The 18,127-nt window shown below is 41.5% G+C and overlaps 1 protein-coding gene across 1 annotated transcript in view; it reads right to left on the bottom strand.

The window, feature by feature from the left end:
• Positions 1 to 3,718: 3,718 nt before the first annotated feature.
• Positions 3,719 to 18,127, bottom strand: part of LOC139445491 (tudor domain-containing protein 1-like) — a 96,510-nt gene continuing 82,101 nt past the window's right edge. Inside the window, exons 12-17 of the mRNA XM_071226632.1 lie at positions 13,201 to 13,380; positions 12,556 to 12,607; positions 8,903 to 9,053; positions 6,901 to 7,058; positions 4,675 to 4,731; positions 3,719 to 4,001 (exon numbers count right to left, since the gene is read on the bottom strand). Coding sequence (XP_071082733.1) covers positions 3,833 to 4,001; positions 4,675 to 4,731; positions 6,901 to 7,058; positions 8,903 to 9,053; positions 12,556 to 12,607; positions 13,201 to 13,380 — 767 coding nt within the window. The 3' untranslated portion in view covers positions 3,719 to 3,832. The remainder of the gene's footprint in view (positions 4,002 to 4,674; positions 4,732 to 6,900; positions 7,059 to 8,902; positions 9,054 to 12,555; positions 12,608 to 13,200; positions 13,381 to 18,127) is intronic.

The following is an 18,127-nucleotide window of genomic DNA, read 5'->3' as shown; positions in this document are numbered from 1 at the left end:
AAAACAAGTTTGTTAAAAGTATTTTCTTAAAAGTACTTATAGGTTGTGTGGAAAACAACAACAACAAAAAACAACCTGAAAATGTCAAAGGTTCCCCACCCATTATGACCTTTTTAATTTTCACGGGAAAGAAAAGAGAGACAGGTTTCAAAATATTTGTGGATGTGTAAGCCAAGTAATTCAATGCCACAAAATGATTTAATCCAACTTATATACAAATACACTTCCATGTAACATGTACATCTACATCAGGGGATAAACACGGCAGGCCTGCAAGTGGTGTTTTGGTGTCAGGGTTTGAAGAAGATTTGACCAGGAGGGAAGTATTTCCTGTCCTCATCTCCACATCCATCACACAGGTACACACAGTTTCCTTGCCACATACAGACATTCTTGAGCTTTGACTCACAAATTGCTTGACACAGAGATATCCATGAACTTTTACCCACACAGACACATTCCTTGACATATACATGAATTATCCACACATTCACATATATATCATCAAGGATCCACACATTCACATATATATCAAGTATCCACACATATATCATCAAGTATCCACACATTCACATATATATCATCAGGGATCCACACATTCACATTATACATCGTCAAGGATCCACACATTCACATATATATGAATTATCCACACATTCACATATATATCATCATGGATCCACACATTCACATGTATATCATCAAGTATCCACACATTCACATATATATCATCAAGGATCCACACATTCACACATATATCAAGGATCCAAACATTCACATATATATCATCAAGTATCCACACATTCACATATATATCATCAAGTATCCACACATTCACATATATATCAAGGATCCAAATATTCACATATATATCATCAAGTATCCACACATTCACATACATACGAATTATCCACACATTCACATATATATCATTAAGTATCCACACATTCACATACATACGAATTATCCACACATTCACATATACATCATCAAGTATCCACACATTCACATATATATGAATTATCCACACATTCACATATATATCATCAAGTATCCACACATTCACATATATATGAATTATCCACACATTCACATATATATCATCAAGTATCCACACATTCACATACATACGAATTATCCACACATTCACATATATATCATCAAGTATCCACACATTCACATATATATCATCAAGTATCCCCACATTCACATACATATGAATTATCCACACATTCACATATATCATCAAGGATCCACACATTCACATATATCATCAAGTATCCACACATTCACATATATATCATCAAGTATCCACACATTCACATATATATCATCAAGTATCCCCACATTCACATATATATGAATTATCCACACATTCACATATATATCATCAAGTATCCAAACATTCACATATATATGAATTATCCACACATTCACATATATATCATCAAGTATCCACACATTCACATATATATCATCAAGTATCCACACATTCACATATATATCATCAGGTATCCACACATTCACATATATCATCAAGTATCCACACATTCACATATATATCATCAAGTATCCCCACATTCACATATATATGAATTATTCACACATATATCATCAAGGATCCACACATTCACATATATCATCAAGTATCCACACATTCACATATATATCATCAAGTATCCACACATTCACATATATATGAATTATCCACACATTCACATATATATCATCAAGTATCCACACATTCACATATATATCATCAAGTATCCACACATTCACATATATATGAATTATTCACACATTCACATATATATCATCAAGTATCCACACATTCACATATATATGAATTATCCACACATTCACATATATATCATCATATATCCACACATTCACATACATACGAATTATCCACACATTCACATATATATCATCAAGTATCCACACATTCACATACATACGAATTATCCACACATTCACATATATCATCAAGGATCCACACATTCACACATATATATCAAGTATCCACACATATATATCATCAAGTATCCACACATTCACATATATATCATCAAGGATCCACACAACTTGTAATATTTGTTATTAATCTCACATGGATCTAATACTGTTACATTTCTGATGAATGTTTGCCTCTCTCCAAAACAAACTACGAAGGAAGCAGACCACAAACTAGGTACCCCCCTCCCCCCACCAACCCCACCCCCCAAACTATTTTCATTTCAAATGTATCCACAGATAACGTTTGGTAGAGAACACTTATCACTGGCTTTGTGTATGAGCCCCTGTACAGTCATATGAATTGTTTGGTTCCTGCATATTTGGTCCGACTGGGAAGACATCTTGGCATAAAAATGTCTGAAGGCTCCTGTCTGTACAGAGCGCTGACAACCCTCTTGTGGTATGAAATGTCTATTAAGAAGGTATTCAGGACATAATTCAACTTCAAATCCAAACTTTCATGACACAGGAACATGTTCTATAGGTTTGCGTCTGTCAATCAATATATACTCACCGCCAAAAGAAACGCAAACTATAGAAACATATGGAGAAGTACTTTAAGAAGAGATATTTCAAATGTGTACCAATTAATGACAAAACTAACAATCAGTCAAGTGTTACCACAGAGTGTCTTTATTCTTATCATGATACGCTGCATGTGATTTCCAAACTTTACACGCTCATCCTGCATTAGACAAATGGTGATCTCGAGTCATGGATCTATGACATCACATGTGATGCACTCAATTCTTCATATATTAACCAACATGTATGGTAATAGCGTTTCATTTGTCGGTGAGTGTAGTTAAAAATCCTGCTACGCACATCAAATGTTACACAACATGTGAAGCAGGGCTTTTAACTAATCAACGTGGAGTATTAACCCAAAATCATTAAGAGCATTAAAGCTATGGACAGTATTGTTGATAATGAGGGTGGGAAGGTCAGCATCTGTGTTGGGTGCCTATCAATGAGGTCTTAACCTTCAGGTGTTGCTTTGTTTACTATCAGTGTCGTTATTGCCATAGAATCGTGCCATATTATTTCTTACATGACCACAACACCATGGGGGTTACATGAACAACCTTGTCTTATCCTGTGATAATCACAGTTATACCATCACCATAACCAACAGCTGCTACCATGTGACCTACACATTGTGTGATTAACGAGATTGCACAGGTTTTGTTTCGCTACTTAGGCCTTATATATGTTTATAATTACCATATTCGACGTAATAAGCGCCCAGGGCATCTCAAAATTAGAAATAGGGAGTTCTCATTAGAATATTATTTTGGTGAAAAACAACAGGATTAAAAGATCGTAAATTTCGTGGTTTATGCCGACAGCCTGAAATGTTTATAAACAACAGATATATTTTTCCAGGATTTAATTTCCCACAATTAAGGATGCATATAACACACGTATTATACACGAATAAATAAGTCTTGTGTACAAAAGGGGTGCTAATTGGGATTGTTCACAAGCCAATATATTAGCAAATATCGCTGTGGGCACTTATTAGAGTGGTGTGCTTATTACGTCGAATACGGTAGTTTATGAGACCGACCAAATCAAAACCTGATCATAAAAAATATTTTTTTGTCAATATTTTGTATTTGCTGATTCTGTATTCTTATAAAAAAATTCAAAAAAAATTAATCAATTATCTTTTAGTAAATGCCAAAACATGTTTGTTTTTTCACTGGTAGCAGTACCAACCAGGAAATTCTTTTCAACCATGTACACTGAATTTTTTAAACCATTAAGTGAAACTAAATGCTGATGGAGATGACTCCTTGCCCTTCACCTGTTGTTAACCAGGCACAAAAGTGATGGGTGAGTTTCCTCGGGGTTGAACTTTGACCGGCAGTTCAACAAGAGGTCGCTGAGCGTGTTTAGCTTTCACTAGCTCCTCTGCGATGTTGATGTCGATGTTTCCTGTAGTGTCGTACAGATCCACGTGTAGACAGCCACTCCACGATCTGGAAAAAATCCCAACAATAGAACACCAAGGCTGTGTAGCTCACCTGAATTATGAATCATTAATATTACTCCACCAGATTCTGTTAGTATTTGTAGGGATCGTTAATACAAAGTTACTCATTCATGCGCCATCTTGAAGTTTGTCCATTTTTCCAAGGCCGCAGACCCCTTCTTAAATTACTGACTTGGTACAACAAAACAATTAGCTAAGTTGACTCAAGTTTTTGTGGATATACCTCTGTGACATCATGTACCGGTCACAACAAAAGATTTCACTCTATACGCAATTCTTTCTATGTGAGGCTTAGATGTTAGATGTAACGATATGTTGAGAACCAATAGCAAAAAAGTTGACATCAGACAGATAGAGGACAATGGACAACACTCTACGACAAAAGTTCACATGGCTTTCATCCAGCTGAGCAAAAAAAGAATGTTATTAATGGGTGAACGAGTGGGACCTAACATCACTTTGAAAAAGTATTTTGTTATTAACAGCTGGCAGATGGAAGTCAAAAGTGGCGCAGCTCGTTGGCATTTACACTTTTGATGAAATGAGTGACCATGGGGATGGTGAAGGACGATGATGAAGGCAAACATGGGACCCGAACCCTGGGTGGATTGTGAAGTTTTTTATTACAGATAAAACTCATGATGGGTACGAAAACTCACTTCATCCTGATCAGGGCTACCAATGTCTTCCCATCAACAAGGTCGCGGAAACAGGTCCTGCAACAACAAATGACAACTGAAGCTGGAAGTTATTGTCACACAGGCTGAAGGGATTGTTATTACAGGTATACAGTACAGGGTTTCAGATGGCCGTCGGTCACAGGTCATTGACCGATAAAATTTCAATTTGACCGATGGTTTGTTTCAGTTGTCGGACTTTTGTCCGATAGAAATGCTAAGCAAGGGGTCACACATGTCATAATTTCATGATTAAAAAGTAAATAGTAAGGAGTATTCCCACTTATGGTAACGATTTTAATGACCAATGAAATGCTCTCATAAACTTCGGTGTCAATCGAGAGAATGACCAGTACACATATAGTCCTGTTTTCGATCAGAGCTTTCAGCATCATATATGACTTTAATATTATTCATGACAATGCAATTATCGTCGGATCACAGGTTTTCAGACATCTGATGATCACACGTTTTCTATCAGGAACATTTACACTATGATGAGAGGTGTGGAGTCACACAGAAATTGTAAATACCCAGATGATGGCTTGTTTTTAAGATGAAGTTGTCCTATATGAGTGAATGAGATGTTTTACGGGTAGCCGGGTGACTGAAACTATGCCCCAATTTTTTAAAAGTACTGATTTTACTTCATACGCCATCTTTGTTTATTTGACTTATTGACATTTCTTAGGTCCAAGTCTTTGACCTGTATGCAGCCTCTTGTGTCAAAATCACTGCAGTAGGCAGTACTACAGATCGGAATACACAAATATACCCAAGCTTGGCGATGTGCAACACTGAAGCCAGCCTGTGTCTATTCTACACTGCCTGAAAACAGTTCCGTTTTACACCTTGGAGTCTTCACTCCCTAAACCTTTCCACATACAGTAGAACATGGATATAAGGCCCGGAGGACCGGAGAAATCAGTTCGTAATATACCTTTCCGCTCGGAAACGTCTGCCATCTTGGCTAAAGCAAAACACAATACACATACACATTAATACACGTTTCCTCCCACATCTACCAGTGATTAAAGTTAAAAAGTACCCAATGATGCAACTTCAAAACATTTGGATCCAATGGTAGGATCAATGTTTGTTTTACAGAGAAGATTGGTCAAAATTACATGGACAGGTAAGATTTACATAATGCAAGTTTAACAAGGTCAAATTGTCACCAGTGATTCGCCGCGATTGTGTTGATTGGCCGCTGATTGCTTACAGCCAATAGTCAGTGACAGTTGACACAGAGTGAGATTTCTCAGTTTGCTATACACGTCACTAATTAGTGGTATTTTGGCTTATCGGGGATCAGATATCAGTTCTCTGTATCCATTAGTTCGCTTTAGAGAGTTCGTTATGTACGTAAATTTTATATGATAATATATAGGCGATAAATCGGGGATTTTTTAACAGTTGTTGTATCCGTTTGTTCACTCTGTTTGTGTTCTGTCGTGTTCTACTGTATTGTAGAACAGTCACCTCGTGCGAAGGATCTATGCCAAGTTAAGGTGCATTTGTTTGTTTCAGATAGGTAGTTGGGGTCCACGTTTGTGGTATCCTGCATGACACCAACCCCTTCTGTGTCACTGATATGAATTCATTACTATCAATAAGGTCTGCTTATAGCATGTGGGACATGGGAACTAACATGATTGGTGGAAAAAACTGTACTGTTCCCCTATCTCACCTGTACTCAACACTACATAATGTCCTGACTCACCTGTACTCAACACGACACAATGTCCCGACACACCTGTACTCAACACTACACAATGTCCTGACTCACCTGTACTCAACACAATGTCCTGACTCACCTGTACTCAACACTACACAATGTCCTGACACACCTGTACTCAACACTACACAATGTCCTGACACACCTGTACTCAACACAATGTCCTGACTCACCTGTACTCAACACTACACAATGTCCTGACACACCTGTACTCAACACTACACAATGTCCTGACACACCTGTACTCAACACTACACAATGTCCTGACACACCTGTACTCAACACTACACAATGTCCTGACACACCTGTACTCAACACTACACAATGTCCTGACACACCTGTACTCAACACTACACAATGTCCTGACACACCTGTACTCAACACTACACAATGTCCGGACACACCTGTACTTAACACTACACAATGTCCTGACACACCTGTACTCAACACTACACAATGTCCAGACTCACCTGGATTCCTCCGTCCACTGTCCCTCCTGTCCTGCTGGGTCTGTGTCGACCAGGAGGCACTCGATGGCCTGGGGGGTGAGGTGGAGGTACTGGTCCTCCAGAGTTTGGATGTCGCGTTCCCTCACCCACTCCGTATGGCCGAAGTCAACGAAGAACACCTGCACAAACACCAACACTAAACTTAACAACTCTTTCCACCAAGGGGCGGTCGGGTAGCCTAGTGGTTAAAGCGTTCGCTCGTCACGCCGAAGACCCGGGTTCGATTCCCGACATGGGTACAATGTGTGAAGCCCATTTCTGGTGTCCCCCACCGTGAAATTGCTGGAATATTGATAAAAGCGCGTAAAACCATACTCACTCACTCACTTTCTACCAATAACCTCATCTCAGTGGTAATGTGAGGTGAATAGGGTTTAACAGTCATGATTATTGTGCTTATATAGCAATGAGCATGTGTGTGTGTGTGTGTGTGTGTGTGTGTGTGTGTGTGTGTCTGCTTGTACTAGATGCTTCGGCTGACAAATGGTGGCTTCATAGCAAACCATGCTGCAGATTACCATGGATACCCCATGAAACACAGCGTACTGACACCGAGTCTCACGCCATGATTTAACTGGAATACTGTTAAAAGATCAAAGCTCGCTCACGAAAAATTGACAACTAATTGGATCGGGTGGTCAGGCTCACTGACTGGGTAGATGCATGCCATATCCCAATGGTGTGGATCGATGCTCATGATATCAATCACTGGATTGCCTGGTCCAGATTGATTATTTACACACTGGAGTGAGGACGGGGGACACCAGAAATGGGCTTCACACATTGTACCCATGTCGGGAATCGAACCCGGGTCTTCGGCGTGACGAGCGAACGCTTTAACCACTAGGCTACCCGACCGCCCGCTACACACTGGAATATTGGTGAGCGCGGCATTAAAGAACAAAGAAAGCTAACAGCAAGGACAATGAATACCATAGCATGTACTACACAAAATAAGAACATATGATTCTTTCATGTTACTATAGTTAACCACAGTAATATGAATAATATACTATTAATAATTAGAAAAGTTCGACTCTTCCTGCTTGGCGTGCGATCCACGGTCCACGACATACATAAGCATGGTCAGCTGTGTCTATACTGTCTATTTTCACTGTTTACATTCGCAGTGTTTTGCCTTTAATGATAAGCTTGTCATAAAATTTGGTCAATTTGAGTCAACCAACTTGACACGGTACCGACACAGAAACACCAGCTCTAGCACAGTTAAATTGTTTATTGGACTCTTAGTCAGGTAATTTATGTGCATCGACTGATGTGACAATAGACCCCAGGAAGTTCAGACAAATGAAATGCCACAGCACTATTGCTCAGTTGGATATGTTTTCCACAGATTTAGAAAGTTCAGCCATTTTACAAAGTTGGTGTCAGCATTGATATTCAAATACATATTTCTGCATAAATATTTTGAGGACAATACACTTACATTAAAATCCTTGATTGGCACCAAATATGACGTCATCATGTGAAGAGTGAGTGAGTGAGTATAGTTTTACGCCGCTTTTAGCAATATTCCAGCAATATCACAGCGGGGGACACCACAAATGGGCTTCACACGTTGTACCCATGTCGGGATTCAAACCTGGGTCTTCGGCGTGACAAGCGAATGCCTTAACCAGTAGGCTACCCGACCGCCCCTTATCATGTAAAGAATGATGCCTATTTCAGCATCCTCAGTCTGGCAAGAATATGGAGTCAAATATGCATAAAATATGCAATTTATGAACATTGCCAAAATACAAACTTCAAAGTCTAAATAATTGCAAGAAATGGAACAATTGTCTTTTCAGGTGAACATGCTCATGATGGACGTCAGTCAATGGACAAACACATGAACCACAGATGTCTCACCTTATCAACGCAAACCTTTTTTTTTATTAATTTCATGATTTACAGTATACATTAGTAGCACAATTATTTGCAATATCCAAAAGGAACAAACCTCTACTTTTTCATCTTCCGGTGAGGTGTCGGTGACCTTTGCCCGGTACCAGCCGATCACATCTCCATTGTTAAACTTGGCTGCAACGGCCTGGCCTGGCGCCAGAAGCGTGATGTCCCGGTCATTGAATGATTTGTTCATGTAATTGGCACTGGATCATGAAAGAAATGATTCAGGGTGCATTTCTTAAAACAGTGATCAATGGACACTTCAAAGTATGGATGTCAATAGTTTTTGGGTTTTTTATCCACTCCATTGTACAAAATTGACAGATAAGTGTTCAGTTGTAATATCAATATAGTGATAGTGATAAGAAACCAATATCTCAGATATACACGAATCACAAACCTATTTAGTTTAGAAGCTCATTGTCCTGTCATATCATCTTTCTCACAGACTTTCATACCTGAGACTTAAAGTTAACCTGACTTGATGCTTTAATGCTATCTGGTACAGGATCTGATTGATGCAAACAATCTAAGTGTTTACCTGGAATCTAAGTTCTTACCTGGAATTTCACAAATTGTTGAGAATCCAACCCTGATCTTTACACCATGTCCCTCACAACACTACACCATGTCCCTCACAACACTACACTATGTCCATCACAACACTACACCATGTCCATCACAACACTACACTACACTATGTCCCTCACAACACTACACCATGTCCCTCACAACCCTACACAATGTCCCTCACAACACTACACCATGTCCCTCACAACACTACACCATGTCCCTCACAACACTACACCATGTCCCTCACAACACTACACCATGTCCCTCACAACCCTACACAATGTCCCTCACAACACTACACCATGTCCCTCACAATACTACACTATATCCCTCACAACACTACACCATGTCCATCACACCACTACACCATGTCCCTCACAACACTACACCATGTCCCTCACAACACTACACCATGTCCCTCACAACACTACACCATGTCCCTCACAACACTACACCATGTCCATCACAACACTACACCATGTCCATCACAACACTACACCATGTCCATCACAACACTACGCCATGTCCCTCACAACACTACACCATGTCCCTCACAACACTACACCATGTCCCTCACAACACTACACCATGTCACTCACAACACTACACCATGTCCATCACAACACTACACCATGTCACTCACAACACTACGCCATGTCCCTCACAACACTACACCATGTCACTCACAACACTACACCATGTCCCTCACAACACTACACCATGTCACTCACAACACTACGCCATGTCCCTCACAACACTACACTATGTCCCTCACAACACTACACTATGTCCCTCACAACACTACACCATGTCCATCACAACACTACACCATGTCCATCACAACACTACACCATGTCCATCACAACACTACACCATGTCACTCACAACACTACACCATGTCCCTCACAACACTACACCATGTCCCTCACAACACTACACCATGTCCCTCACAACACTACACCATGTCCATCACAACACTACACCATGTCACTCACAACACTACACCATGTCACTCACAACACTACATCATGTCCCTCACAACACTACACTATGTCCCTCACAACACTACAGTATGTCCATCACAACACTACACCATGTCCATCACAACACTACACCATGTCCCTCACAACACTACACCATGTCCCTCACAACACTACACCATGTCCCTCACAACACTACACCATGTCCATCACAACACTACACTATGTCCATCACAACACTACACCATGTCACTCACAACACTACACTATGTCCCTCACAACACTATACTATGTCCCTCACAACACTACACCATGTCCCTCACAACACTCACTGGACAAAATATCATCCATTCCAAACAATCCAAAACTTGGAAATATGACCATTCCAAAATTTGTCAAGGTCATATTTCTAAGCTTGGATTTGTTTTGATATGTTTGGATACAACATGTCACAATCATATCTGTTAAACGTTGTACAACGTTTGACCTTATGTGAGATAAGTAATGACATGAAAGTAAATAATTAAGAGTATTTTGGCACTATTTACCACGAAAAGACCAAATCATGAGCAAATTTAACTGATGTTACTTGACCAGTAGATGACACCTGTCAACTCAAAGTGCCCCTGGTCCTCCACCCACCATGTGTAATACTTTAGCACACTTGATTGTTTTATTTGCGGTTATATCACTGTTAGGCTGAGTGATGAGAGAATACATTTTGTTGTTTTTGTTAACGATCGTTTCCATTTTCAACGTGGTAACCTTAAAAGTGACTAACTTTTTTATCATGATGAAATGAAACATATTAAAATAATCAGAGGGATCGACGATCGCATTTTTTGCATAAATGTCATGCTCGCATTAATTTCATGATTTACTGAAGATAGATTTGAACATTTCTGAGCAACGATCGTGTTTGGGTAAGGGAAGTAATCTCGTCTCCGCTTGCAATTGGATTCAATCGGGCGAGCAGTACCAAGATCGCAGCTTGACTGTTCGGTTGACTGTTGTTCACGCTCCGCTAATCACGGAGCCTCATTTGTCTGTATTCTGCTTATGAGCCGGGATGCCCATGAAATACGGGTGTCAAAAACAATATAGTTACCATATGTATGGTCAATTAGCCAGTTCAAGAGACAATACCCTGGTTCTACCACCTTTAGGTGTAATTACGTCGCATGCCCCTGGTTCACGGTTCGTCCGATCTCCCGTCATAAAACCACATTTATTTACCTCAGACAGCGCCGACTTCCTGTGTACATGTACGTACATGGCAATAAAAGGTTTGACAGTTGTTTGATGGAATCAGTCAATAATTATTGACACAGTGATGTAATTAAAATTTGATTTTTCTATTGTTCAGCTGTATTTTTGATCAGTTTTATGTGTATAAAAAATCTTCTCTAGTATTCATATACCAAACCTAAAAACAATATATAAGAACAATTGTGTTTTTGAAACGTAACTTTTCTATTAAAACAACCATGCAAGTAAGATTTCAGCCATACAATTACTTTAGTTACTCCACAGATTACACATCTTATATGCTGCAAACACAGCGAATGTAATGCTACTACGTCAGAGCTGCCTCGGTAATTAAGGGCTGGAATGTTTTTGTGAAGGCAGTTAGAGAAGACGAATGTGGTGAAACTGATACCTCATTGATTTGATAATCGGGACTTGGAAATCACAGTCTGTCATTAAATTGATATTAAAATATATGGTTTTGACTGTAGTACTTCCAGACATGATAATATTATGTTGTAAACGACTTATCTTATGTTATGTAAAACAATTATTGATAACTTCCTGAATTCCAATTGTTCAATGAACAGAATTATTCACAGCTCTGGCGTGAGACAACAATAAATTAGATGTACCAAAGATTGTCCATTTTATGATCTTAGGCACATGTCGGCGCACTTACCTGTGAGCCGTCTAGACGACTGTCTGTTTTGTAATTAAATGGCAGCTGCCATTCAGCCGAATACTTAATCTTGAGACCTATTATTGTCTTGTCGAGTAAAGTGCGGGTATCTCTCTCACCTTAGGGAGAATGCAACTGTAAAAGCCCTCACAATACTACACCATGTCCCTCACAACACTACACTATGTCACCACACCAGTGAGTTTCCTAGGATGCACTTACTTCATGCTTCTGATGAGGTCCTCCAAGGTTTCCTCGTAGTCTTCATCATCAACTGTGACCAAACGGACATGGTAGTTACAGATGAGTGATGTTACAATACAAAACACAGCACACAAAATATTTCGACCAGACATCTGTGTCCTTCCTATATTTATTATGTGATGTGACCTGTAGACACTTTATGATGCTAAGTTGAATTTTGAACAAAACATGAAGCATGAGGTTACAATTGATGGCACTATCAAGACTACTTCGTAAGCAGACAGTAAGTAAACAAGCCATAATAAACAAATATGAAGCGTATCATGCATGGCACACCACACATATAACTGACATTGGAGGTCTGAGCATAGCATCACAATAAATATGATGTACAGGAATATCAACATTTCACGCTCGCTCCTAACCATTTTGTCAACTACATTTGTTACATTTTTTTATTTGAAACTAAATTATCTATCAATTGACAATGATTAAGAAAGAATGTCTTTACATAAATATTAGCTTCCAGGGTGATGTGAATTTCAATGGGGGTTGTTATTGTGATTTGAAACCTCTGATCTACCAATCTGAATTGAGTATTTTTAAAAGTGATGGTAGAATTATGCAAAATTTAATTGTTATAATTCTAAAGACATAGCCCACCTCCTTTTGGTTGTTCTTTTAGCTGTTCAATAGGTTTGCTGCCGAAGGGAAGTGTGAGGTAGAAGTGACGTGGACTGAGGATGCTGGTGACCTCCACAGCAACCATGGACCCCTCGTCTGGCAGCAGTTCTATCTGGTCCTCCTCCAAGACGACCACGGCCTCCTGGTCCTGGGTGATGCCTGGAACAAGCAGAGAGTTGGTCATAGAGTCAAGATGTAGTCAACAAGTTTGTAAAGGAGTGAGTCAAGGAGACAGTGGTTCAAGTAGAGTCAAGGTGATTGTGGTTCAGAGAGTCAAGCAGACAGTGGTTCAAGTAGAGTCAAGGTGACAGTGGTTCAGAGAGTCAAGGAGATGGTGGTTCAGAGAGTCAAGCAGACAGTGTTCAAGGAGAGTCAAAGAGATGGTGGTTCAGAGAGTCAAGGAGATGGTGGTTCAAGGAGATTCAAGGAGACAATGGTTTAGAGAGTCATGGACACAGTGGTTCAAGGAGACAGTGGTTCAGAGAGTCAAGGAGACAGTGTTTCAAGGAGAGTCAAGGAGATGGTGGTTCAAGGAGAGTCAAGGAGATGGTGGTTCAAGGAGAGTCAAGGAGACAATGGTTTAGAGAGTCATAGAAACAGTGGTTGAAGGAGACAGTGGTTCAGAGAGTCAAGTAGGCAGTGGTTCAGAGAGTCAAGTAGGCAGTGGTTCAGAGAGTCAAAGAGACAGTGGTTAAAGGCAAGTCAAGGAGACAGTTGTTCAGAGAGTCAAGGAGACAGTGGTTCAAGGAGAGTCAAGGAGACAGTGGTTCAGAGAGTCAAGTAGGCAGTGGTTCAGAGAGTCAAAGAGACATTGGTTAAAGGCAAGTCAAGGAGACAGTGGTTCAGAGAGTCAAGGAGACAGTGGTTCAAGGAGAGTCAAGGAGACAGTGGTTCAGAGAGTCAAGTAGGCAGTGGTTCAGAGAGTCAAAGAGACAGTGGTTCAAGGACAGTCAAGGAGACAGTGGTTCAGAGAGTCAAAAGCGACTGTGGTTCAAGGAGATTCAAGGAGACAGTGGTTCAGAGAGTCAAGGAGACGGTGGTTCAAGGAGAGTCAAGGAGATGGTGGTTCAAGGAGAGTCAAGGAGATGGTGGTTCAAGGAGAGTTAAGGAGACAATGGTTTAGAGAGTCATGGACACAGTGGTTCAGAGAGTCAAGCAGACAGTGGTTCAGAGAGTCAAGGAGACAGTGGTTCAAGGAGAGCCAAGGAGACAGTGGTTCAAGGAGAGTCAAGGAGACAGTGGATCAGAGAGTCAAGGAGATGGTGGTTCAGAAAGTCAAGGAGACGGTGGTTCAGAAAATCAAGGAGACAGTGGTTCAGAGAGTCAAGGAGATGGTGGTTCAGAGAATCAAGGAGACAGTGGTTCAGAGAGTCAAGGAGACAGTGGTTCAGAAAGTCAAGGAGACGGTGGTTCAGAAAATCAAGGATACAGTGGTTCAGAGAGTCAGGGAGATGGTGGTTCAGAGAATCAAGGAGACAGTGGTTCAGAGAGTCAAGGAGACAGTGGTTCAGAGAGTCAAGGAGATGGTGGTTCAGAAAGTCAAGGAGACGGTGGTTCAGAAAATCAAGGAGACAGTGGTTCAGAGAGTCAAGGAGATGGTGGTTCAGAGAATCAAGGAGACAGTGGTTCAGAGAGTCAAGGAGACAGTGGTTCAGAAAGTCAAGGAGACAGTGGTTCAAGGACAGTCAAGGAGACAGTGGTTCAGAGAGTCAAAAGCGACTGTGGTTCAAGGAGATTCAAGGAGACAGTGGTTCAGAGAGTCAAGGAGACGGTGGTTCAAGGAGAGTCAAGGAGATGGTGGTTCAAGGAGAGTCAAGGAGATGGTGGTTCAAGGAGAGTCATGGACACAGTGGTTCAGAGAGTCAAGGAGACAGTGGTTCAAGAAGAATCAAGGAGACAGTAGTTCAAGGAGAGTCAGGGAGACAGTGGTTCAGGAGAGTCAAGGAGACAACGATGATTGTCACGGCGATTGTGTACTAAAGACATGGTGGTTCAGAAAGTCAAGGAGACGGTGGTTCAGAAAATCAAGGATACAGTGGTTCAGAGAGTCAGGGAGATGGTGGTTCAGAGAATCAAGGAGACAGTGGTTCAGAGAGTCAAGGAGACAGTGGTTCAGAGAGTCAAGGAGATGGTGGTTCAGAGAGTCAAGGAGACAGTGGATCAGAGAGTCAAGGAGATGGTGGTTTAGAAAGTCAAGGAGACAGTGGTTCAGAGAATCAAGGAGACAGTGGTTCAGAGAGTCAAGGAGATGGTGGTTCAGAGAATCAAGGAGACAGTGGTTCAGAGAGTCAATGAGACAGTGGTTCAAGGAGAGTCATGGACACAGTGGTTCAGAGAGTCAAGGAGACAGTGGTTCAAGAAGAATCAAGGAGACAGTGGTTCAAGGAGAGTCAGGGAGACAGTGGTTCAGGAGAGTCAAGGAGACAACGATGATTGTCACGGCGATTGTGTACTAAAGACATGGTGGTTCAGAAAGTCAAGGAGACGGTGGTTCAGAAAATCAAGGATACAGTGGTTCAGAGAGTCAGGGAGATGGTGGTTCAGAGAATCAAGGAGACAGTGGTTCAGAGAGTCAAGGAGACAGTGGTTCAGAGAGTCAAGGAGATGGTGGTTCAGAGAGTCAAGGAGACAGTGGATCAGAGAGTCAAGGAGATGGTGGTTTAGAAAGTCAAGGAGACAGTGGTTCAGAGAATCAAGGAGACAGTGGTTCAGAGAGTCAAGGAGATGGTGGTTCAGAGAATCAAGGAGACAGTGGTTCAGAGAGTCAATGAGACAGTGGTTCAAGGAGAGTCATGGACACAGTGGTTCAGAGAGTCAAGGAGACAGTGGTTCAAGAAGAATAAAGGAGACAGTGGTTCAAGGAGAGTCAGGGAGACAGTGGTTCAGGAGAGTCAAGGAGACAACGATGATTGTCAAGGCGATTGTGTACTAAAGACATGGTGGTTCAGAAAGTCAAGGAGACGGTGGTTCAGAAAATCAAGGATACAGTGGTTCAGAGAGTCAGGGAGATGGTGGTTCAGAGAATCAAGGAGACAGTGGTTCAGAGAGTCAAGGAGACAGTGGTTCAGAGAGTCAAGGAGATGGTGGTTCAGAGAATCAAGGAGATGGTGGTTCAGAGAGTCAAGGAGATGGTGGTTCAGAGAATCAAGGAGACAGTGGTTCAAGGAGAGTCATGGACACAGTGGTTCAGAGAGTCAAGGAGACAGAGGTTCACAGAGTCAAGGAGACTGTGGTTCAGAGAATCAAGGAGACAGTGGTAGAGGAGAGTCAAGGAGACAACGATGATTGTCACGGCGATTGTGTACTAAAGACAATCCCGGGGAAGTGAACAGTGGTAGTAGTCAGTATGGGAGCAGTAGTCAGGATAAGAAGATGCATAAGTGTAGCCATGCATTGGATGAAACAGATCCATATGCTATATGCAACAATCCCAACTGCTTCACGAGAGTGTTGATCCCGTGTGCGGCGATCTGGCGAACATGAACGGCAATCCTGGAAAGTCGAACCTTAGAGGAGTGGTCCTAAGAGCCTTGATCCCCTGATCATTGATCCTTGGAATGGCGATACGTGGTAGAAGCGCCAATCCTTGTGCCAAGTTGAGGACAAACGCGGGTCACTATCCTGGGCCAATGTTGAAACAGTCACAGCTGATTTAGGGGTGACTGTATTCTTAGGCGAAGAGGAGCGTTTGATAATGACAGGAACTTCCTTTTAAGGAGCGGGGACAGAAAATCACTGGGAGGGTCGACCAGTGACTGGCTGAGATGTGTTGTCCGTAGATAGGACCATGGGGACGTCTGAGGAGGCATAGACACCCTGGGGACATACCATTGAACCAGGATGGTAGGGAACCCGTGAAGATCTGGGGTAGAATAGGTCTTGAGCAACTTTTGCTTGCCGTAAAAGGCGACTATGCTTATTGTAAGAGGCAATTAACGGTATCGGGTGGTCGGACTCGCTGATTTGGTTGTTGCATGTCATCGGATCCCAATTGCGTGGATCAATGCTCATGATGTCAATCACTGGATTGTCTGGTCCAGACTTGATTATTTCCAGACCGCCGTCATATAGCTGGAATTTTGGTGAGTGCAGTGTCAAAGAACATACCAACAAAAGATGGTAGGGACGTCGACCGTAAGGAAGCTATCTGAGACATTATCCTCAGCCACTGACAGTGCAGGTAGTTGCTTGTGGTTTGGTGCCAGAAACGGAGGATGGGACAACCAGCTTGGTGTCCCTCTTAGGTTTCGTTGCAGGGGACAGTCTGCGTTCAATGTCTTTGGACTTCGGACGCTTGTCTACGTCTTGCTTCTGGCACTTGCATTAATTGTAACGGATTTATCCGTGTGATGGGAGCATGGGAGATCACCGTCCACAACATAAATTGTGAGGATCCAAGGTGGAGAAAGTTTGTCTGCACTTGAGACATGCCGGGTGATTTTCATGTTCAGTACTCATTGTAATTCCAACTGGTTGATACAATACTGGAGGGAAATCCGAACAAAAACACAACAAACAGTAATCTCTAAGAACCACGTCTCTACAGGGGGTATGTAATAGCCATGGTCACGGTTGATTGACGGTTGAAGCCACAAGCTAGAACCACCAGGAGCAGTGTACCACATTCCGTGCAGTTGTGGACAAGCTTACATAGGTGAAACATGTAGGCCCCTCAAAACCTGAATTAAAGAACATCAAAGCCCAGTCTCCAAAGATGACTCTAAATCAGCTCTCTCAGACCACATCCTTGACAACCCAAGCCACAGCATCCAGTGGGATAAAATCAAAGCCCTCACCACCAACCTCAAAGACATCAAAATCAGAAAACTACAAGAAGCCATCAACATTCCTCATTCCGTCTTGCTTGAGAACGGTATAAGGATCTATACCAAAATTTCACTTTTTA

Source organism: Haliotis cracherodii, unplaced genomic scaffold (assembly GCF_022045235.1).
Source record: "Haliotis cracherodii isolate W230 unplaced genomic scaffold, xgHalCrac1.p SCAF_6, whole genome shotgun sequence".
NCBI lineage: Eukaryota > Metazoa > Mollusca > Gastropoda > Lepetellida > Haliotidae > Haliotis > Haliotis cracherodii.
Note: the sequence above shows the minus strand (reverse complement) of the source record. Positions and strands in the feature narration are given on the sequence as shown.